The sequence below is a fragment of the Thalassophryne amazonica genome, chromosome 3 (assembly GCF_902500255.1).
Source record: "Thalassophryne amazonica chromosome 3, fThaAma1.1, whole genome shotgun sequence".
Taxonomy (NCBI): domain Eukaryota; kingdom Metazoa; phylum Chordata; class Actinopteri; order Batrachoidiformes; family Batrachoididae; genus Thalassophryne; species Thalassophryne amazonica.
The window spans coordinates 62,415,142-62,439,706 of record NC_047105.1 but is presented as its reverse complement, the minus strand read 5'-3'; the positions used below and the strand labels follow the sequence as shown (position 1 = coordinate 62,439,706).

At 41.1% G+C, this 24,565-nt stretch overlaps 1 protein-coding gene across 1 annotated transcript in view; it reads left to right on the top strand.

Annotated features, from left to right (window-relative positions):
* Positions 1-301: 301 nt before the first annotated feature.
* The window catches only part of wnk2 (WNK lysine deficient protein kinase 2), an 89,697-nt gene continuing 65,433 nt past the window's right edge, over positions 302-24,565 (top strand). Inside the window, 3 exon segments of the mRNA XM_034166479.1 lie at positions 302-1,367; positions 17,236-17,408; positions 22,539-22,759. Coding sequence (XP_034022370.1) covers positions 702-1,367; positions 17,236-17,408; positions 22,539-22,759 — 1,060 coding nt within the window. The 5' untranslated portion in view covers positions 302-701.

The window sequence follows — 24,565 nt, the reverse complement described above, 5'->3', positions numbered from 1 at the left end:
TGTAATTCTGCAAACCTCATAAAGGTGTAAATAATGGAAGTCTTCACCGCGGCTGGACGTTCTTCTGTGCCGCAGTGATCATAATCCGCTTTTGTCCACTCCGGGACACTCAGCAGAAGGTGTGTGTGTGTGTGTGTGTGTGTGTGTGTGTGTGTGGGAGTGAACTTAAAGGATTCATACAAAAAAAGCCGAGATGTGAGTTTTGGAGCTGAGTCACATGATCACACCTGCTGTCTGTTTTCATCAGCCTGATTGCGGCTCCATCGTTGTTGGCAGCAGACGGCCGCTGCCTGCGCGCACTTGCAGTCCCGTCATGCGTCTTTGGAGTGATTAGTGCGTATGCGCGGCCCAGCCTACATCCTGTCCGCTCCTGATTGCCTGCGGAACAAATCACATTTTTTTCCAGCACGCGCTCCAACGGAGAACAGCTTTCGTGAGCTCATAGGCTGGACAGACAGTGTGACATCAGGAGGACTGCAGGTGGACCGGGGCGGCGCGAGGCTGCGAGCAGCAATGCGCGCATCTTCCGAGCCGAGCGTTCTGTGAGGAGGATCAAGTCCTAAACAATTTCCAACCATATGTGCATGGAGAACTGCGTCACTGCGTGCAGGTAGGCTGCAAAGCTGCTCTCCCGCCGGCGGAGGGAAGCATGCTGATCGCACGCCCAGTGCCGTCGGTAAGCCTTTAAGGATTCACCGGCCATGGATTCGGCGGACATAGATCCGCCGCTGGGATCCACATTTTGCTCAGCACCCAATTTAGACTCGGACATCAATGCAAACGCGAGTAGGCCCATTTTTGAGAATGGGGCAGATTACAACGTCAGCATCCAAAACGCAGCGCTGCGAGGAGCCAGCGACCCCAGCGCGTACCCGTCCACGGACTACCGCGGGCTGCTCCGCCAGAGGTTCGTCCGGAGAAGTTTGTGGGTGTCGGATTCGGAGGAGCAGCATCCGCTGGACACGCAGGAGTGCGTCAGCAGCAGCCCGGCGCTCAACATCGACCTGCGGACCATCGTCGGTCGTAATCAGACCCGGACTCCAGCAGCCCGCCTGGGCCTCCAGGGGAGTTCCGGTACGGAGAGCCAGCTGGGGCCGAAGGACAGCGCCACAGAGAGCGTGAGCGCCGACAAAGAGCAGGGAGACGGGAGCGAAACCGAGCCAAGACCGGGCGCTGCGCCCTCGGATGGCACCGGGAAAGCGGGGAGTGACGAGAACGAAGAAGAACCCGGGACGAAGGCTGTGTCCACCTCACCCGGGGGCCGCTTTCTTAAGTTTGACATTGAGCTGGGGAGAGGATCCTTCAAGACCGTCTATAAAGGCCTCGACACCGAGACCTGGGTCGAAGTGGCATGGTGTGAACTCCAGGTGGGTTCTTCTTTGTAAAGTCCAGCTCATTCTGCTTCTACAGAGTTTCCAGTTTCCCAATAAAGTGTCAGCAAAAGTCACTGACAACAAAAGGCAGTAGGGCAGACAAAACATATAGGACAATATCAAGTTTTAGAGACCTCCACCAAACAGGAGCATTATATTTAGAACACTATTTGCCAACTGTAAGTAAATGTGGAGTTATATCCTGTTGAGTTATATGATTATAGTCATAGATTTGGCCAGTGTCTTAAACTAGCAGCCCTCGGACAGGCTAAGATCCAGTATCCCATAGTTAAAAGGGGAACCCTGGTATTTTACAACCTGGACTCTGTTTTTATACATTTTAGGATCATGTTTTCACTTTGGAGAAAAATGAAATTAATCAGTGTTATACTGATTTAGAACACAAAACATCCTCTTGTGATAACCAACTGTGTTATTAGATAGGGCAAGTTAAAAAGACCAGTAAACCACTTCTCACCACCAGTGAACAGCTGAAAATATCATGAGAAGTATTTGGTAGCACAGAGAGGATCCATGCGGAGGAAAAGTGAGCATGTTTACCTCTTTAAATCTAAAGAAACCTTAAAAATGACCAATGGTAAAGTTAGCCACCTTACCGGAGTGTAGCTGTGCTCCCGTGGCTCTGATCTCCACTCAGTGATTCAGAACCGATTTGTAGATAATGAGCTGTGTCTTATAGAAGGAGCCCTCATCAGCAGTGCTGTTTGAAAAGGTAACCCTCAAAATGTGTGGAGCTAGAGCCCAAGTGGAAAAATGTTGAACTTGATGCTCACAGCGTGCCTCACAGGACCGATCCTGCTCCTGGAGATCACAAGTTGGGCATATTTTCTTCTTTACCTGCTGTAAAGTACAAGCCATCTTCTTTCTTTCTTTCTTATTTATTTTTTTGTTAACTAGATCACCACGCTTGTAGAGCACAAACCTCCACCAACATTAGTTTCCAATTCCGCAAAAAATTTTCAAGGTCATAGTCCTGGTACACAGTACATTTTTCAGAGTAAAATTTACTCTGCTGGGATAACATTTGGTCCCATGCATTCCAAATAGAGTTAAATATACTCTTTCACAGTGTAAAATCAACTCTTATTGGAGTAGAAACTATTTGACAAGACGGTAGCGCTGATTACACTCTATAATAGAGTGTGTAGAAGTGGCTTTTCACAAGTTAAATTAGATGTCATCAAATGTCAGGAGTGTGTATTTAGTTCATGCACTTGAATCGAAGTGTTTTGTGGTGTTTTCAGTTTTTTTTTTTTTTTTTTTCAACCTTTTCGCTTTCTGAATTCTTTTTTGGATAGTTTTCACAGAACATTGGTTATCTTTGCTATGCACAATTTGTCATTGTTTTTTGACACTTGGCTTCTGACTGATAACTGTAAGACAGACAAACAGGCATACAATTGGAACCTCCATCCAATTTTGGTGGTGTAGGTAAATCCACAACAGAAAAATGACTGATTGAGGCACTTTTGTTTGAGATACAATGCAAAATGTACACCAAATGGGCTTTTCAATATTAAATGTCCACAAAATCCACAATCCGGATCAGACCTGGATCAAATTTTGTCAGGCGACAGTGAGTGCCAGTCTGCACCTCACTTTCAAATATGAGTTTGATTGGGGCACATTTGATTAAGATATAATGTAAAATGTACAGTAAATGGGGTTTTCAATGTTAAATTTTAATGGCAACAAAATCTGTAATCTGGATCAACCTTTGTCAGTTGATAAAGGATACACTCTTACACAACACTCTCAAACATAAAATAAATTTGATCTTTTTTTGACAATTTAGAATTTTTGGATATTCATTCAATATTAAAGATGCAGGGGTGGTGACCAAGTGGTTAATGCGCTTGCTTTCAGTGCAGAAGGTTCCGGGTTCAAATCCCACCCCTGCCACACTTCTCCATGTAATGTGGAGTCCGGCGTAAAACCTATGCTAATTCAACATGCAGATCCACCTTGGATTTGCTGTGGTGACCCCTAGTGCAAACAAGGGAGCAGCTGAAGGGACTTACATTCAATATTAAAGATAGGGATTTTTTTTTCCTGGCTTTGACCTTTCACCTTGAAAATTGAATCAGTTCTTGCCTATCAGGATATGAATCTTCAGTACAAGTTTCATAAGGATATATGAAAAATTGTGGGCTTCAGGCTATTCACAAACAAATAAACAAACAGGTGAAAACATAACTTCCTCCAACTTGTAAAAATCTACCTAGTAAGCAACTAAACAAATGGGTGTCAATAAGGTACCAGCAATAAGAGCTCTAAATACAAACAGATTTTTTTTCAAACCTTAAAATTACATAATGTAGTTAGAATCTATGCATTTCAAGATCATTTATCACATACTGCCAGAGGTGTTATTAAAATAATACACACACTATTTATCATATAGGTGCAACATCTGACTTAAGTAGACTGGAACTAACATATTAGACCAGGGGTTTTCAAAGTGTGGGAGAGTGAGCCCCCCCTCACACACAATTTCAGTATCTTTGTGTGTTTCTTTTTATTCTTTTACACATCTTAAACAAAACCGCCTCAAGTTTGTGCTCTGGATCATAAACAAACTGCAACACATGTCCACTTTCCCACTGCATCGTCACTTTTTCTTTGCATTTGCACTTTGTTTGAGTGTAATTTGCCCAAAACCCCATTGAAAATGCTGTGGTTTGTACCCTGGAAGTAGAGAAATTACATCATATGCGTCATATTTTACCCCTTTTGCGCCCGCCCCCAAATGAGACTCTACTGCCCTATTAGGTCTACTATGCTATGATCAAAATAGTAGAAAATGAAAGTATTTTTTAAAGTATTGCCCCTATGATTAACTTCCTAAACTAATTTAGGAAAATGGATGTCTAAAATTAAGCAGTCATCAAAGGTGAGCACTCAGACACTTGATTACTTGATTGCAACCAGTGTTTATCACTACCAGGGCTGTATCAGAACTAGTGCTGTTGTATTCAAGTTTTGTCTTAGTCTCGAGGCAACTTTCTCACTTACTCTGGTTTGTTTCGGATTTGAAAGCAATTCTACTTGATCTTCACTCGATTTCAGACGAAAATGACCATACGCATTAATTAAAAATTATAATAAAATGAATAAATTAATTGACATTGTGTTGATTGGTGCTTTATTTGATTGAATTTGTTTGTCCCACTGAGTGCCAGGAATCAGCGAACAATACATTGACATTAAATTTGGTTTCATCAATTACAAAAATTTCATTTGCAGAACGAATTTCAAAAAGAAGCATTGTGCAGAATGTAAGTTCTGTATGTTCAGACTTTAGGTCTCGGGTTTGACTCGGTTTTGCCTCCTCCAAAGCCTCAGGCTTGACGTGGCCTTTACCACTCTAATGGCCTCTTCACACATAACACGATGCTGGGCGAAAGAAGCAGAAACCAGAAGAAAATCCATGAATAAAAAACAAAATGGGGAACCACAAAACATTCCACCTGCTGTCGGGAGGGACACACAGTCAGACAGGCATGCACGATACAAAACTGGCTGAACTGCCTTGCAATAAAGTTGTGTATCATTATTGAAGTTCTTCTAACTTTATTTTAAATTCATTGTACTCAGAAATGTCCAAATGAATTGTTACTTTAATTTTGTGAAGATTTATTTTTTTAACTTATTCCACTTCAGCCAGAATAAATTAAATGTTGCAATTTGCAGTGTTGCAATCAAATTGATTATCTTAAAACCATTGGCAACCAATTTCCGTTTTTTTTTTTTAAACAATCTGTGAACAATTGTGTAGGAAAGGGTTTTAATGTTGTACATGTTAGCGTTGCTCCTGTATATCACTGACAGCAAATTGTAATCCTAACAAGTTGTGGATGTAGAAAACAACTTATTTGAAATTTTAACAATTATTACTCCAGGCTGCTAAAAAATAGACTTAAATCAAAGCTATTAACTTTGGCTTTTTAGTAAGTGTTTGATTTTTTTTTTAAATGACTAATACTCTCAATTTCAATTTATTTTATTATATAGCGCCAAATCACAACAAAGTTGCCTCATGGCACTTCACACAAGTAAGGTCTAACCTTACCAACCCCCAGAGCAAGCACACAGGTGACAGTGGTAAGAAAAAAACTCCCTCTGATGATTTGAGGAAGAAAACTCAAGCAGACCAGAATCAAAGGGGTGACCCTCTGCTTGGGCCATGCTACAGACACAATCTACACACTTTTAATATAAAAAAACAAAACCAACAGTAATCAAAATGACAAAATATTAATGTTTTATGTGTGTTCCATATAATGACCAGTGCAAAATTAGAAGGATGTCAGGCCAAATGTCTGATGTCAACATAATGTCACAGCACTGGAATAATTTATTATAGTTGATAAGTAGATCGTGTCATTATTAAAAGCCTCACTTTTTGATTTACACTCACATTTACAGTGTGGATGTATTGCTTTTTTTGGTTTTTCATTCTCATATGTGTTGTGGAGGATTTCCAGCTCAGAAAAATAAATATAAGACATACACATGTTGGAATTAATATTAATAATTATAAGAGAGACCCGTAATAAAGTGTCTGGATACACACTAAAAAAAGAGAATTGTTGGATCAAATGAATAAAGTGCTTCAGCTGTTCACAGTCAAATGAATTAGGTTGATACAAATTAACTTAAGTAATATTTAATTTATTTGAGTGTTACTAGTTGAGCCAGTTTCATGAAGACTTCGCTGTTTTCAGTGCACTGGACCAGCTTGGGATCTCCAAAGTTTTTTTCTTCCCTTTGTTCAAGTGGCCACCGTACACAAACAGACCACAGCCAGGTTTTTTTTAAAATGCTGATATGTGGTTTGCAGCATACAGAAGATATTGGGTTTGTTAATATGCTATTATTGTGTATTATCATAAGATTTTTGTTATAGGAGCAATGATAATCAGTGGTTTTCCTGTAATGTAAACTTGAAAGCAGCAGGCTGTCTGGCAACTGTAGCTTTTACTAAAATCAAACAAACTAAAGTCACTTTCCTCATGAACCCATTAATAAGGAAAAACAAAAAGAGTGCTTGAAAACAGCAGCAGTTATATACAGCAAAGACTGAGGTCCTTGTTTGTGCCCCTGACGAGTTTGTTCCCACTGTGGTTGGGAATCTTGGTTCTCTGGCCCCTTTTGTTCGCTCAGCAGTGAGGAACTTGGGTGTTACGTTCGATCACTCCCTCAATTTTGACGCGTATGTTACCCGCCTGGCACAGTCTTGTTTTTTCCATTTGCGTAATATTGCCCGTCTGCACAGCATTGTGTCTAGGGCGGAGATGGAGATGATCATTCATGCATTTGTGTCATCACGTTTGGATTACTGTAACTCTCTATTTTTTAGCCTTAGCAAGTCCTCTTTGGACCGATTACAAACGGTTCAGAATGTGGCTGTGAGGCTGCTGACGAGGTCATCAAAGAGGTCACATATAACCCCAATCCTCTCCTCCTTGCACTGGCTCCCCATCCATTTCAGACTCCAATTTAAAATTCTAGTACTGACTTTTAGAGCTCTGCATGGTAAAATGCCATCTTATATCACTGAGCTATTACATCCATATGTGACAAGTAGGTCTCTGAGGTCTTCGGACCTGGGCCTATTGGTTGTGCCTAGGACAAGACTGAAGACCAGGGGAGACTGTGCTTTCGAGGTGGTGGCACCTAAAATGTGGAATGCATTGCCTTTGGACCTACGCGCCGTGGACTCTGTTGAAACATTTAAAGTGAAGCTAAAGACCCTTTTGTATAGGCTGGCTTTTACCTAGTTTTTATGGTTTTATGTTTCTGCTGTTTTCAATTTCTCTGTTCTTATATGAAGCACTTTGTGATTTCTATTTTGAAAGGTGCTATATAAATAAACCTTACTTACTTACTTACTAAAGTCATATGAAATAACTAAAAATAACAACCTGACTCAGTCAACATCAGACATATTACACTGGAATGATGTTCTTCGAAAAATGAAATCCTATATTTGCTTCACTGAGTTATGTCAACTGGTCCCACATAAGTTGGCTGTGTGAAATAGAATACACAATCCGTTTTAACCGTGTAACAAGTTGCTAAAATTAAATGTTCTTTCGGCTGCTCCCGTTTTGTTCGGTGTCGCCACAGCGAATACAACCAGATTCACATTGGTATTTGGCACAAGTTTTACACCGAATGCCTTTCCTGACACAACTCCAGTTTTACCTGGCGAAACACACACAGCTGCTGGTGTTCTGAAGAGGTCTCCCATCCAAGTACTAACCAGGTCCTGCACTGCGTAGCTTTTGAGATCTGACGGGATCAGGCTGACACACAGCAGGCCAACAGTTTGCTAAAATTAAATGTATATTAAGAAAATATACAGTTAATTATAACAAGATGTGACAGTATATACAATCAATTGTTGCAGTTAATTGCTACAGTTAACTGAATGTTCAGAAAAAAAAACAATTGGATATTTGGAATATACACAATTAATTGTAATAAGGTGTGACAGAATATACAATTATCTGAGATCCTTCTAGGCCTGAAGCATGTGGAATCGACAGGGAAATGTGGAAATCTGGCGCATGCTGAGTAGTTCTGGGAGCATCTTATCAGTGAATACTGGACCATGTTCCTTCTGTGACTGAATTGGTTCTGATCACTGACGGGCCAATTGTGCTCCATTTTCTGAGACTGGTCTTCACTCTTCACTGGATATCTTCTGAGACTTCAGTCCACTGGACACCACGATTACTTAGCTGCAGCATTTCTGTCTTTGCATGTGTGACTTTTCTTTGTTGTGCTTTGTTTTATTTATTTTGTTGTTGATATGGCCAAAGCAGATGGTCGCCTCACTGAGTCTGGTCTGCTTGAGGTTTCTTCCTGTAATCAAAAACCATCGGAGGGCGTTTTTAATGACCACTGTTGCTAGTGTGCTAGCTCAGGTAGTGGATAAGGTTTAACTTTAGCTTTGTGAAGTGTCTTGGAGTGACGTATGTTGGGATTTGGCGCTGTGTAAATAAATTGAACTGAATTGATTAGTCAGTTTGCCTTCAACTCAAGTTTGGGGTCTAGTAATACATCTGATGGAAATGCTATCTGGCATTTTAAATCCAATATGTATGAGTTCACAAAATCAGCCTAATGGTGCCAACAACGTATAGAGTATTGATGATATTTTCTTTTTATTAAAACACACACAAAAAAATAAATTCCATAGCTGCTGTTGAAATTCTGTCTAAAGGACAGTGACAGAGAAATGTACTTGTAGTGTCTCTTTCAAAAGACAAACTGTACTGCTATTGTTTTAAAGCACATCTACATAATTAACTGCAATTTGGCAAATAACAGTGCCTTTACTGATGTGATCCGTGCAAGAGTACGTACAACACAAGCAAGCGTGCATTTGTATCTCCGTGGCATCTGAAGAGTGAGCAAAGCTCTTGAGGGAGATCTGGTGATGTGTCCCTGGAGGTGATGCCTTAGCCCTTCAAGGCATTAACATCCCACAAAGCATGAGCTGTTTGTCTGTGTGCTGCTGTGTGTAAGACAAAGAGACACGCTGAGAAAACATGGATCCTTACAGAAGGACTTAACATTTGGAGATGTGCTTGCACCTTGTGTGTTATTTATATACAGCATCTTCTAAATGAGGAGCAAACATCTGCTGAGGGAGCTGTTTGCTAGAAAGTGATGCGACATGATTGGGGAGAAATGCCTAAATCTTTTTACCTTCACAGGATTAAGATATGTTTAATTGTTCGACATGATATCACAATATCATTTGTCTGAAGGCGATTAGTGAACACTGAATGTGGTACGTGTATCAGGGTGAATTCTGCTGATGCAGTCCTCTGCAGCGAGCTGAACCAGGGGATGCAGGCTGAGGTCATCTAAGGATAAATCTAGTGACTGGTGCACAGTAAATGAAGAGCTCTGTATTTATATTAATTGCCACACTGGGTGCTCATAATTTCAGTAGATAAAAACACCATTGCTGTGAATGTAAGGATTTAATTTTTTTACTCAGCTTTTACTGTGAAAATTAATAGCTTTGTCAGATTTTGCATCGGGAAGGCCACACCCTACTCTGTTCTCCTCTGCCTGCACAATATAACAATCTCTATGGTAAGACAGAGGTTGGAGCTAAAATATTTATTCACAGTTACTGTCAGTATTTTGAAGTCATCTAAAGTGGCATACCCTTCATAACGCTGGCTGTAATTTAAGATGTCTTAGGCTGTGCACTGCTTAGGTCACTCTGGACTCTAGAGGCCGAAACACGACTCCTTAGTGTCGGTCAATAATCGATGTCAAAAGATGTACAGTGGGTTATTCTTGTATTACTGATGTTTGAAACACTCATGCACGCACATGCATCCTTGTTGTCATTTGAAAGTGTAAATTAAGAAAGAATTTGTAAAAATCTACAGTTTAAATATGGGATCTGCCATGGAACAAATGACAGGTTGTATCTGCCTTGCTGAGTGGAGTCAAATGTAGAAGCTGTTCACTGTCTGCTGTTTTACTATTTACACAGTTTGGGGAAAGCAGGGGCCAGAATATTGATCTGCTGTACTCACATTTGCACAGTCCTGTGCATCTAAATGTGTGTGATGTAAGATTTAAGCCCTGGATAATGTTTAAATGTTGCATTTGCACCTTTGAGATCACTATTTACTGTTGATTTGTGACACAATCAACTCGTAATGGTCTTTTTCTTGAATTATAAGCAACGACTACATATTTAGAGGCTCATAAAGTCTTAAATCTCATGTGTATGTGCCAACTAATTACTTTGTCAGCTGTGTCACTTCATTAGCAAAGCAATAATAACTGCAACTGACATCAAGGACTCAAGGAAGACAACATAATAATTTTATCATTCTGTTATTCCATTTGTTAGCCTCACCCAAGTTCGCTGGACAGAGGAGTTTGGCGATGTTGATCCCTTGCAAGAGAACGAAGGTGCAAGTCTTTGGGGTCCTGGTGCTTCTTGTATTACTATAAGGTTGTGAGACTTGGAAGTTTACCACTTATCTAAGGGGATGCCCAGTTATCACATGGCAGCAGCGGGATGGCTGCTTTTGGGAGGTGGGGATGGGCCGGTTGTCTTCCTGGGTGGTTTCCAACCGGGACAGAGGACTGTTCCATAGTGTGGTGGATACAGGAACATGCAGCATCTGCCCATGCTTCCCCACCAGACCTAGGGTTCATTAAGTCCCACCAGTCCCAGCAGAAGACTGCCCCTCCCTGAGCCTGGTTCTGCTGGAGGTTTCTTCCTGTTAAAAGGGAGTTTTTCCTTCCCACTGTCGCCAAGTGCTTGCTCACAGGGGGTCGTTTTGACCTTTGGGGTTTTTACGTAATTATTGTATGGCCTTGCCTTACAATATAAAGCGCCTTGGGGCAACTGTTTGTTGTGATTTGGCGCTATATAAATAAAATTGAATTGAATTAAGAACCATTCTTCTGGATTTCAGCTCTGTTGTCAAAAGACAGACAGAGATGAATGTGGGTGAACAAATTTCCTCCTTGATGTTGGTAATAACATTAAAGGATAGTCAAGTAAGAGCACTGTTGGGGTTTATCTGTGACGGGTTTTTTCGTGTTTTACCCATGTCTTTTTTCATATGTCCTGCCCCATTCCTCCCGTGGTCCCTGCCTCCTGCGTGCATGTGTGGGTGCATGGGTCGATGTGGTTGCGATCCTCTTCAGGTCTGTCTCGTTCATGAACGAGCTTGTGGGCTTTTCTGTCTCGTGCATCTCTGTTCCTCCTGCCCCATGTCCTGCGTGTGTGTGTGTGTGTGTGCGTGTATGAGTACATGGGTTCCATGTGCCCCTCTCAAGTTCTGTGTATGTTGGAGTTTGTCTACGTCCTCGTCATGTATGTTGCTCATATTTGTCCACCTCTGCATCCTCACCTGTCAGTCTGGTTGTGTCTTTCTGTTGCACTTTAACTCCTGAGGTCTATGTTGGTTTTGTGGTCTGAATGTTATGCATGTCCCCCCCTCTCCTGCTGTGTGTGTGCGTAGGCCATGTCTGTTCACTGTGTGCACCTCCTCCTATCTCCGATCTGTGTATGTTTGAGTCTGATGCGTGTGAGTTTGTTTCTGCACGCGTGCTCTTGGTGTCTGTGGGTGTGTATGAGGGTGCCTTCGTTGTCTTGTTTATGCACGTCAGGTGTGACAGCCCCGCCAGGTCAGAGTGATCCGCCCCCCCCGCGATTATGTTGTTTGTTCCAATTACGCTGTGTTTATTTCTTTCTGACATGTGATCATCATACCTCTGTTCCAGTATCTGTGTACACGGTTCTGATGTTTCTGTTATACGAGGGCTGTTAGAAAAGTATCGTACCTTTTTATTTTTTTCAAAAACTATATGGATTTGATTCATACACTCAACAAAAATATAAACGCAACACTTTTGGTTTTGCTCCCATTTTGTATGAGATGAACTCAAAGATCTAAAACTTTTTCCACATACACAATATCACCATATCCCTCAAATATTGTTCACAAACCAGTCTAAATCTGTGATAGTGAGCACTTCTCCTTTGCTGAGATAATCCATCCCACCTCACAGGTGTGCCATACCAAGATGCTGATTAGACACCATGATTAGTGCACAGGTGTGCCTTAGACTGCCCACAATAAAAGGCCACTCTGAAAGGTGCAGTTTTATCACACAGCACAATGCCACAGATGTCGCAAGATTTGAGGGAGCGTGCAGTTGGCATGCTGACAGCAGGAATGTCAATCAGAGCTGTTGCTCGTGTATTGAATGTTCATTTCTCTACCATAAGCCGTCTCCAAAGGCGTTCAGAGAATCTGGCAGTACATCCAACCAGCCTCACAACCGCAGACCACGTGTAACCACACCAGCCCAGGACCTCCACATCCAGCATGTTCACCTCCAAGATCGTCTGAGACCAGCTACTCGGACAGCTGCTGAAACAATCGGTTTGCATAACCAAAGAATTTCTGCACAAACTGTCAGAAACCGTCTCAGGGAAGCTCATCTGCATGCTTGTCGTCCTCATCGGGGTCTCGACCTGACTCCAGTTCGTCGTCGTAACTGACTTGAGTGGGTAAATGCTCACATTCGCTGGCGTTTGGCACATTGGAGAGGTGTTCTCTTCACGGATGAATCCCGGTTCACACTGTTCAGGGCAGATGGCAGACAGTGTGTGTGGCGTCGTGTGGGTGAGCGGTTTTCTGATGTCAGTGTTGTGGATCGAGTGGCCCATGGTGGCGGTGGGGTTATGGTATGGGCAGGTGTCTGTTATGGATGAAGAACACAGGTGCATTTTATTGATGGCATGTTGAATGCACAGAGATACCGTGACGAGATCCTGAGGCCCATTGTTGTGCCAACATCCAAGAACATCACCTCATGTTGCAGCAGGATAATACACGGCCCCATGTTGCAAGGATCTGTACACAATTCTTGGAAGCTGAAAATGTCCCAGTTCTTGCATGGCCAGCATACTCACCGGACATGTCACCCATTGAGCATGTTTGGGATGCTCTGGACCGACGTATACGACAGCGTGTACCAGTTCCTGCCAATATCCAGCAACTTCGCACAGCCATTGAAGAGGAGTGGATCAACATTCCACAGGCCACAATTGACACCTTTCAGAGTGGCCTTTTATTGTGGGCAGTCTAAGGCACACCTGTGCACTAATCATGGTGTCTAATCAGCATCTTGGTATGGCACACCTGTGAGGTGGGATGGATTATCTCAGCAAAGGAGAAGTGCTCACTATCACAGATTTAGACTGGTTTGTGAACAATATTTGAGGGAAATGGTGATATTGTGTATGTGGAAAAAGTTTTAGATCTTTGAGTTCATCTCATACAAAATGGGAGCAAAACCAAAAGTGTTGCATTTATATTTTTGTTGAGTGTATGTTTTTACGTCAGCCAAGCTTGAACTTTCGTGCGCATGCGTGAGTTTTTCCACGCCTGTCGGTTGCGTCATTCGCCTGTGGGCAGGCTTTGTGTGAGCACTGGTCCACCCTTCTCGTTGTTGTTTCATTGCGAGGAAATGGCGGAATGATTTGGGCTTTTTTCCCATCAGAATTTTTTCAGAAACTGTTAGAGACAGGCAGCTGGAAACCATTATCTGGCTTTCGGTGAAAATTTTACAGGCTTCATAGAGAATAAGGAGTGTTACTACAGCTTTAAGGACGGCCCACAACGGCGCATGGCGCGCTGCGCTCCGAGCCGCCATCGAGAGGCAGAAACCACCACATCATTTCTAAATGGATGGCTGTGTGGAGCCGGGACCGTCGTGTGCAATTTCTCTGGTTATCACAAGAGCTGGACATCAGCCATTTTCTGGCAGATTTCACTTTTAACAAGAGATTTTGTCATGGAAATCCGTGCGGAGGCTTTGCGCGTCAGGACCGATTCGCTGATGAAGCGAGACAAAGGAGCACCTCTGTTTCGGAGTGCCAGAGGACAAGTTGGGACATGCCTATCTCGGCTTTCAGTGCTTACCAGTCAAGTGAGTATAAGAGAAATTGTGGAGAGCTGGGCATGTCCCAACTTGTCCTCTGGCACTCCGAAACGGAGGTGTTCCTTTGTCTCGCTTCATCAGCGAATCGGTCGTGAAGCACGAAGCCTCTGCGCGGCTTTCCATGTCAAAATTTCTTGTTAAAAATGAAATCTGCCAGAAAATGGCTGATGTCCAGCTCTTGTGATAACCAGAGAAACTGCACACGACGGTCCCGGCTCCACACAGCCATCCGTTTAGAAATGATGTGGTGGTTTCTGCCTCTCGATGGTGGCTCGGAGCATGGCGCCCCATGCGCCATTGTGGGCCATCCTTAAAGCTGTAGTAACACTCCTTATTCTCTGTGAAGCCCGTAAAATTTTCACCGAAAGCCAGATAAATTTTTCGAATGGTTTCCAGCTGCCTGTCTCTAAAAGTTTCTGAAAAAATTCTGATGGGGAAAAAAAGCCCAAATCATTCCGCCATTTCCTCGCAATGAAACAACGATGAGAGGGGTGGACCAGTGCTCACTCAAAGCCTGCCCACAGTTGAATGACACAACCGACAGGCGTGGAAAAACTCACGCATGCGCACGAAGGTTCAAGCTTGTCTGACGTAAAAACATATGAATCAAATCCATATAGTTTTTGAAAAAAATAAAAAGGTACGATACTTTTCTAACAGACCTTGTATATATAATTCTGGCTTGTCTTGTTCGGTTCTTATTTTACACAAGTTTATTCCATGCCTGTCTCTGTATGATTTGCACTTGGATTAGATATTTTTTGTTACTTCCTCTGTGGATTGTTGTTATTGTTGCTTTATGCTCTTTCTTAGTCACTTTGCAGCGTTTGATACCGTGGATCACCATATTCCACTTGATAGGCTGGAGAATCATGTTAGGATTACTGGGAATGCCCTTGCATGGTTAGCATCATATCTGTCGTTCTCACTGTGTTTTGTACATGAAATTTGGGGTTCCACAGGGCTCCTTCTTAGGCCCAAATACTTTTCTCCCTTTATATAGCACCCCTTGGGCACATATTGCAGCGTTTTGGGATTACCTTTCATTGCTATGCTGATGATACTCAGTTATACATGCCAATAACTGCTGGTAATCTCATCCACATAAAATCCTTAGAAGATTGCCTTGCATCAGTGAGAAGCTGGATGTCTAGCAACTTCCTACTTTTAACCTCTAAGACTGAAATGATGGTTCTTGGTCCAGTGAGACATCAACATCAATTTGACAAGCTAATGTTTACCCTAGGCTCATGTGTCATACATCACACCAACAAAAGTGAGTAATCTTGGGGTAATTTTTGATCCTACATTGTTCTTTGACCTCCACATTAGAGATATTATGAGGACTGCTTTCTTCCACCTGTGAAATATAGCAAGGATCTGTCCCATCCTGTCTATGTCTGATGCTGAGACCCTGATTCATGCATTTGTCTTTTGTACATTGGACTACTGCAATGTTCTGTTTTCTGGTTGACCTCAGTCCAGCATTAGGGGTCTCCAATTGGTTCAAAATGCTTCTGCAAGACTTTTGATACAAAGCAGAAAGTTTGACCACATTACACCCATTTTGGCATCCCTTCACTGGCTTCCTGTCCCTGCAAGATCAGATTTTAAGGTTCTGTTACAAACCTATAAAATTGTTCACGGACTGGCACCTCCCACCTCCCTTAGCTGACCTACTGTACGTAAATCCTATGTACCAGCCCGGGCTCTGCATTCTCAGGGTGCAGGAGTACTTTGTGTCCCTAGGGTGAATAAGAAGTCTGCGGGTCACAGAGCTTTCTCTTATCACGCACCTGCTTTGTGGAATGATCTCCCTGCATCAATAAAACAGTCCGATTCTGTAGAGACTTTCAAGTCCAGACTTAAGACGCACTTATTTTCCTTTTCGTATGGCTAGCATACTGACATAGTATGTTGCTATGCTTTCTACCATTTTAAAATTATTTTATTAATAAACAGAGCGGGCCGTGGCCTAAACTTTATCTAAAGTCTGGGGCTTTTAGTGAAACTTAGGGCTACTGCCCGGCGATCACCTTAGCATTTCTTCTGTTGTTCTTGTTGCCTAATGCTGACAAATTATACTGTATTTGTTGTCTTTCTGCCACCTGATTGTTTTTTCTCTCTGTTTGAGGTGCGGCTTCATCCAGAGATGGGAGTGGATGGCTTCTTCTGCAGGCCTCCCGTCCTGTACACCAGGATGGACTCGCAAAATTTCTTGTATATCTGTGTTGTCAATTGTGTCAGTAGCATGGCCCAAGCAGAGGGTCACCCCTTTGAGTCTGTTCTGCTTGAAGTTTCTTCCTCAAATCATCACTGTCACCTGTGTGCTTTCTCTAGGGGTTGGTAAGGTTCGACCTTCCTTGTGTGATGTGCCTTGAGGCAACGTTGTTGTGATTTGGCACTATATAAATGAAATAAATGAAATTAATTTGATTAAATTAATTAAATGAATAAATTAAATTTGTGTTTATTTAGTCTAAATGTGTATGTAGTCTTCCTTCCCCTGATTTGGTACACCTGTTAGTTATCTGATTAGTCAGTATTTTAGTCACACCTGGGTTTGTGATCCTTGCCAGTTCATTGTCAAAGGTTACATGTCTTCTGTGTCATCTGTCGTGCTAGTTCTGGATGTAATTTACTGTATTAGATTCTCCCTCCATGTAGAAGTGTGTTTTGTTATTTTTTGAATCTTGAGTCCCTCACTGTTTATCCACATCAACTGTATGGTTTTGCTTTTCATTATGGATGAAATAAATCACCTGGGTTTTTGTTCATATCCGTCTGAGTCTGACTGCCTGCTTTTGGGGTTCAAATTCATCGTCACGTATGGTCTCCAACAGTAACAAGCACATTCTCAACCCATAATCTATTTTGATACAAAACAGATATAAATGCAAGTTCTTGATTTGGACTTTTACAGTAATTTCTTTTGAAGTCAGTAGTTTTCTTGTGGGTCTGGTCTGTTTTCCTGGTGTGTGTTTTATACACAGAATATGACCCCCATGTAAACCGACTCAAAATATTAAGTTTGTTTTCACTCAACACATAATCCCGTCACAAGCAATTTTGACACAACCCTGCCGATGGACCAACACTAGAATATTTGAATGAGGGTGAAAAGTTATATTAGCAGCATTAGCTACTGTTTTATGTTAAAGATGAGTCTATCCATCAATCTCCACACACCACTTGAAAGTAAATTATATTTTGGACAAAGTAGCCACTGCTGAAACATCTCATCAAACATGGCTTCAACAGAAAAATAAAATTGGAACCTACTGTTTTATTGACATAATTGTTTATTTTTGTTCTTCTTTACACTTAGGAACGGAAATTGTCCAAAGCTGAGAGACAGCGGTTCAAAGAGGAGGCAGAAATGTTAAAAGCTCTCCAGCATCCGAACATTGTGCGATTTTATGATTTCTGGGAATCACCTTTGAAAGGGAAGAAGTGTATCGTTCTGGTGACAGAGCTAATGACCTCAGGGACACTGAAAACGTAAGTTAAAACAAAACAAAAATAAAAGGTTTTAATTTATGACTTGTCCAGTGTGTGTGTATGTGTGTGTGTGTATATATATATATATATATATATATATATAATTAGCGTGTTGCCTGTGGAGATCCAAGGGCTCTAGATTGGGTAGTGTTTATAAAATAGGTATTTTCAAGGGTGGTAATAAATTATGCAAAGTTTCTATAATGAGTTGGGATGGTGTGTGAGTCCAGAATGTTTTTAGAACTTTAGACCTCAACAGTTTTTCGAAGATTTTTATTTCCTGTTACTGTCTTAATGTATTTATAAATGATTTAGGTTCTTGTTATCATATACACACTGTTATTATTATTATTATCATCAGTATTATTATATATTATTTTATTATAACTTCTATTTTGTCATTTGATTTTTAGATGGACCACAATGGAAATTCTGGAATTTTCACTTTCTTGTCATCCATGTATTTAACGTGTTTACAATTATATTATGCGCTTACATAAAATCATGCTTGCACTCTTTTAATATAAAGATGATTTACCGCCCCCTGCTGGAATGGTGTGTGAGTCCAGAATGTAATTTGCAGCGTCTATTGTTCAGTGTTGTTCGCTAGTATCTGTAGTTTTTTCAAAAAATATTAGTTCTATCAGCGTTGTGTTTTGGCGGCGTTCATCCATGACCAAAAATACAGAAGCATACCAACCAGTAAATGCCAGCTCTCCCCAGTTTGTCTGTGATCGAAGTTATGCGCACGCACGCATGCACGCGTTCTGCCACAAGCAGGTGCTTTTAGTTTTACACACCCACAAACAGAGACGGTGGCAGAAGACATCAAAAGCACTACACTTTACACTCATAACGGCAGCATGGCAATTAACTCACTTGTGGTAACAGCAACATGACACTTAACTAAACTGGCTATACCAACTGAACTTCAAAAACACAATAAATCAATAACATCAACATCATTGTTAAACTAACATGAACCACAATAACATTTAAAACCCCAAACTCCCATGGTGCATTGCAGCACAATGTCCGTTGTTCACTGTTGTTAGCTAATATTGCTAATTTCCCCAAAAATATTAACATACATAAGCATACCAAACCGCAAATGTCAGCTCTCCCCAGTTTCTCCATGATTGAAGCCATACACATGTAAGCATGCACACACACACACACACACACACACACACACACACACACACAGAGGCTGCTTGGGTATTTATATATATATATATATATATATATATATATATATATATATATATATATTATGAGGTCAGATTTGCCTGGCCTTGGGGAATTACATCCATTTTGCAGAGGTGCCACGGTTTAACAAAGGAAATGCCATTCACAAACTTACATCCCCACCCACCAAAAACCAGAAACAAACAAACAAAAACCCAGGCCAATATAATTTTCAGTCAGTTGTCAGCTACTGGTGGGCAGTACATGCACACTTCTGTCATGTTAATAAGTCATAGGAGTTTATTCACTCTTATGTCCTTCACATTAGCTTATCAAGTCAAGTAAAAGTATGATTTGGCTTCTCAATCTATAAAATATTGCATTATCATATATCAACTGCTTTAAAACAGGTCAGGTCACGGAGCACATGCTGGTTGCTATGTTTTGCTGCATCCACCATATTATGTAACTACTTTTGGTCCGAGATCGAAACCACAAACACAGAATGAAAGCTGGTCTGTCCCCACCTCTTGAAAGTAGACCTCTGTGTGCTGTAGGCAGGTGAAATGTGGGTGTGCTCTTGGCCTTTTCCACCAGCTGATGTCCTCAGTACTGAGGCACCTGTGTGCTTGATCATGCCCAAAGAAATGCGTCACATGGCCAAAATGTCGTAGCTGATGTTAGCATGCATTGCAGGTGATGCTGCTCCTACGAGACTCCATAAGTCACCAAAAGAGTGACACAGTCATTCCAGTAGTACATAAGGATCCTCCGAAGAGACCTAGCACCAAAGACATCTGTTCATTGCCTTAGGTCACTGGTTGTCATCCAAGTCTCACAACCATACAGTAAGATAAGTGTCCGGACCCTAAAGACTTCCTAAAAATCACTTTATATTACGAATCAATATAATAGATAAAATAAACTTCCTTCATATTATTGGCTAGCCACTGTTCTCACTAGCTATTGTCTTATGGTGGTGGCTACAACAACAGCAACAATGTGATTTCACAAGTCATAAATTCTTCCTTACATAAACCATTTTAAAAGAGATCAATATAATTTGCAGCCAGTTGTAAGACAGTTTATTAATTTTGTGATTAAACGTTTCTTACACTATATACAAATACAGCAAATGTAATTGGACTACAATTCTCTTGCACTTTTTTATTTGGGAGCAGATGTTCTGAGCCTCAGGAACTGCCATGCAAAGTGCTCAACTTCACACTGGAAACTATTTGGGAATTAAGGATCTTGCTCACATCACCTTGGTGGTGGTAATGACGTCAAGATACCTGTTGTTCTTTCACCTTCCCTACCCACATTCAGAGGATCAAACCACAACCTGCTGTTGACAAGGTCACTACTCTAACCTTTAAGTCACCACTCCCCCAGGAGTGCTCATCAAGTCTTTTCTCAGCTGTGCCCTTTTGAATTTGTAACTTAATGGCTGTTGTTTTAGAAACAAGAATGCACACTTGTGCACCTAGCGTCTCACGCTGGCAATATGTACCATGGCATTCACTTGGCTTGATCATTGTTCAATAAATTAGATGCTATTCAACACATGCTTTTTATGTTATGGTACCGTGTTTGGAAATAAAATCAACCAGCTGTGTTGCCGCCATAACCATGCTACTATGTTGGAATTTAATTAAATAGAATACTGGAGAATTTTGGTAGTTCTGCTTTCAAAAATCTCAATAAGTGTAAGAGTTATATTTTCTGAAGACCAAATGTTAATGTGTTCATTGTGGGTGAACCCGGGTTAACATGATTAAGCATCTGAAAATTAATTAATTATTGTGGGTGATTGGTTATGGTACAAAATATAAACAAACAAACAAAACCATACAGCTGCCAGGACATAATAAATTATGATCATTAGCATGCCCTTCAGTATCTCACCGAGATGCGACTGGTGGAGAGTAGGTGGAGACACAAAATCGTGTCAAAACAGGCAAATAGGTGACAACCTTTTCATTTGAAATCACACTGAACTGGTCCTCCTGACATGTTCATGCACACTGACTGACTACTGGCAAAAATACGGGTGCAAATCTCGAGTAATCCACACACATTTTGCGAGAGCCACTGACATGTTAGTGGCACACACGAAAGTTGAGTGGCACTGGCGCAACCTTCATAGGTGCAAGGATTTGCATGTGAATGCCACGTGGCACTCTAACGGATGTTGAGCGCCATTGGTGTGGCTCAAATGATGACATTTGTGCACAGTGCTCAGGATGGCTGTGGATTGCTATTATATTGCTATTGTGTGAAAGAGGCTGTGGAAATTCCCATTACTTTAGGCACAGAAGAAAAAGCACTGTAAACAATAATAAAATAAAAAATAATTAAATGATAAAAAAAAAAGAGAAACAAGAAGAAAAGTGTGGACAGCCATTCATGGACTTGCAGAATGATGTCCAGGAGGAAATTTGTTGTCCAATTATTTTTGTCTGTTCAAAAATCAAGCGACATGCAGGTGCTGCCCTGCAACTTGGGTGAGAGACTGGTGAACCATCACTAACGTCGCACAAAATTGCACAAATTCCCCGTCGCAAGATGTTGTTCACAAGCTGTCACAGCCCAATGAGATGCTATCCTTTGAGGGTCTTGGTAAAACCTGATCATGGTCAATTTATAACCTCTGCAAGATATACATTAATTTGGTATGTCCAGTTTAAAAAAAAAAAAGTTGCAATGGGCACAAGAATTGACACTCTATTCAGTAAAGTTGGGTCCTTATAAGGTCTTGGTGAAACCCAATTGAATTCAATTTATTTTCATTTATGCAGCGCCAAGTCACAACAAGGTTGCCTCAAAGCACTTCACACAAGTAAGGTCTAACCTTACCAACCCCCAGAGCAACAGTGATTAGTTACGTTTTTGCAGGATACATGCATTTGGAATGTCTCATTCAAATTTTGTTAAAATACAAGAGGGTTTGTTTCAAGTGATTACAGACACAAGAATAAATAATCTGTGGGTGGTCCTTAAAGGGTCTTGTTGAAACCCAGACAGTCATGGTCAAATTTGAATTATTCTGCGATATACGTTTGGAATGTTCTGCTCAGATTTGAAGAAAATGCGATAAATTTTGTTAAAGGGATCATAAGCATAACTTCAAATCTATATCCCCCTTCTGAAATTATGACTCATGAGGAATAAAATTTGATCAGGTATTTTTTAAAAGAAACAACCCAACAACAAACTCTGATAGAAGAGCCCTCGGTCCTTGATAGCAATCACTCAGGCAGACAATCAGTCCATCGCTGCCTCTCAAAAATAGCATCTATCTGCCCTGTCCAGGTGATACGTGGATGTTCCCTTGGGCCTGTGCATTGAATCATGCTCAGGCAAAAAGCGCCACATGGTCATAGTGTTCTACCTTAACCTGTATAAATATCTAGTATGCTGATTACAGAATATACTGTAAAAACTTCAACTTAAAAACTTAAGTTCAATTGCTGCCTTAAAACCACAAGTAAACTCAACTCACATTAAGTTAGGTTGACACATTTACATTTCACTGAACTGACTTACAACCTTGAGTTGCAATGCCAATAACTCGTGAAGTTGAAATTTCATAATTCGTTATGTTAAGTGGAAATAAATTAGAGACACAACTTATAGTAACTAATTGAGCTTTTTACAGTGTATCACAGTCTTTGTTGGCAGTAAAAAATGAGGAAATTACTTTGACGATAACACTTTGCATTCTGAGAGAGCCACATACTCATTGCATCTGGAGCTGATGGTCCATGAAATCAGCACAAATTACAAACAAATTCAGCTAATTACAAATATTGATCATCGAGTACCGTCAATGACAGCTCAGTACACTCTCAAAAGCAATTATCTTTTCCTGGTATTGCTGCAAATTGCAGCCTCAGTGTCCTGGTAGTGGTGCTGAAGTGATGCTTTGTATTCCCACAGGTATCTGAAGCGCTTTAAGGTGATGAAGCCTAAAGTTCTTAGAAGCTGGTGTCGACAGATTCTCAAAGGCCTCCACTTTCTTCATACAAGGACTCCTCCAATCATCCACAGAGACCTGAAATGTGACAACATCTTCATTACTGGTCCTACAGGCTCTGTCAAAATAGGAGACCTGGGCCTGGCAACACTCAAAAGAGCCTCATTCGCCAAAAGTGTTATTGGTTAGTTTTACGTTTATGAGCAACATGATATTTATTTATTGCGTTAGAGCATGATAAATCATTTTCTTGAAATTAAAATTTGGTCTACATTTGACCAAACTGCTGGGTGCCAATGAATAAATATGTAATTTTATTGGTGAGTAACCTTATTATTACAGTTAGAATAGCCATTTGCTCATTGCTCTGTGTATGATCTAGCACCCAGTTACCTCAGTGTTGAGGATCGATTAAAGATTGGTAACTTTCACACAAGAATATTCTCCACAACTCAAAACTGAAACATGTCTTGTTTGTGCCTGTTTATGCTGAATAAATAACTTATGGTCCTGTCACACCTGGATAATTTAACCTCCATATGCCTCCGTATGAAAAATACACAGAATACGCTGGCATACATCTAATACATTATGGGTAAGAGCACGTTGAAGCACGCTGGTATACGTTGTAGTACGGTGAGTTCATCATAGAATTTTGGCCGTGCAGAATATTTTTGGCGTATGCCAGCGTATGTCTCATACGTCCCGCATATGTGGGCCATAAGCTGTAGGTAAGTTATGAGATTGTTGACACACGTTTCTTGTAAGATACTCAAGTCGAAATACATCCATTGATACTGTTCATTGATTGGCTCAACAACTGAAAGCTGCCGTCCTCATGCAAACAGTTCAGACTGTTACAGATATTAAAACCATTCTCCACACTGAGTAAATATACACTTACCTGTCAGTTTCAGTCAGATTCATCATCACAGCCTGATGAAAACTTATCCACATAAAGCATCCTGATTTTGAAAAAAATACATCTGGAAATATTTTAGTTCCTTGTCGTGGCTGAGCAAACGTAGTGTTTTTACAGAAGTCCCTCTGTGTTTGTCTATTCTTGGTGTGTTTTTCAGCCTGAACCAGAGAATGCTGGCACACTGTGCCACAACAAGAAAATTAACTTATTTTAAAAGCTGAGAGTCACAGCGCCTCATTCATTCACGTCAGCGTTTACCACAGACATTAGTTGAGTCTTCAGCATTCTGCAAGCGATGAAAATAAATCCCATGATCCACCGAGACAAAAATAAAATGAAAAGGAAAAAAGGTTAAATTACCCTGTTTGGCCTCTGTGTGGATGGCGAGGCCGCATGACAGTGTACACGCGTTCTCGGTGACGTGCACGTCAGCATCTGCATGCTATGCCTATCAAACAAAGGGGTTCTGCTGGTGGTGGAAACGCAAACCAAGCCAGACTTAACTGTTCCGACTCGTACCATACTGTACCGTACCAAGCTGGACCGCTCTGTGGATACAGGCCTGGTGGTATACGCTGGCTAAATCATCATGGTATGACAGGTGCACAACTTATTCAACATAGCCAGCATATTCACCAATTTGTTCATAAGTCTGCATACGCTGGCTAAATCGTCAAGGCGTGACAGGCCTATTAGAGGTTGTTTATCTTTTGACTGCCTCCAGTTGTTCAGGGTTGCTACAATGGACCCAGCAGAGATCCACATTGGAAATCATCACAGGTTTTACACCAGATACCCTTCCTGACGCAACTCAACTCAACAAGTTGCCCAGTTGGCAGCTTATATAACTTACCTTCTTGAGTTGAATAAAAGCTTTTCTTGAAGTTGAGTTTACTTATGTTTTTAAGGCAGCAATTGAACATAAGTTCTGTAACAGCAGTAAGTCAAATGGTATCAGGATTTAGCATAAATTTTCAACTTTAGTAGTTTACTATGACATTTGTTACACTGAAATGTTACTGTGATTAATGGCACAACATCTGAAAATGTTTTTTTCTGTGTTTGGGC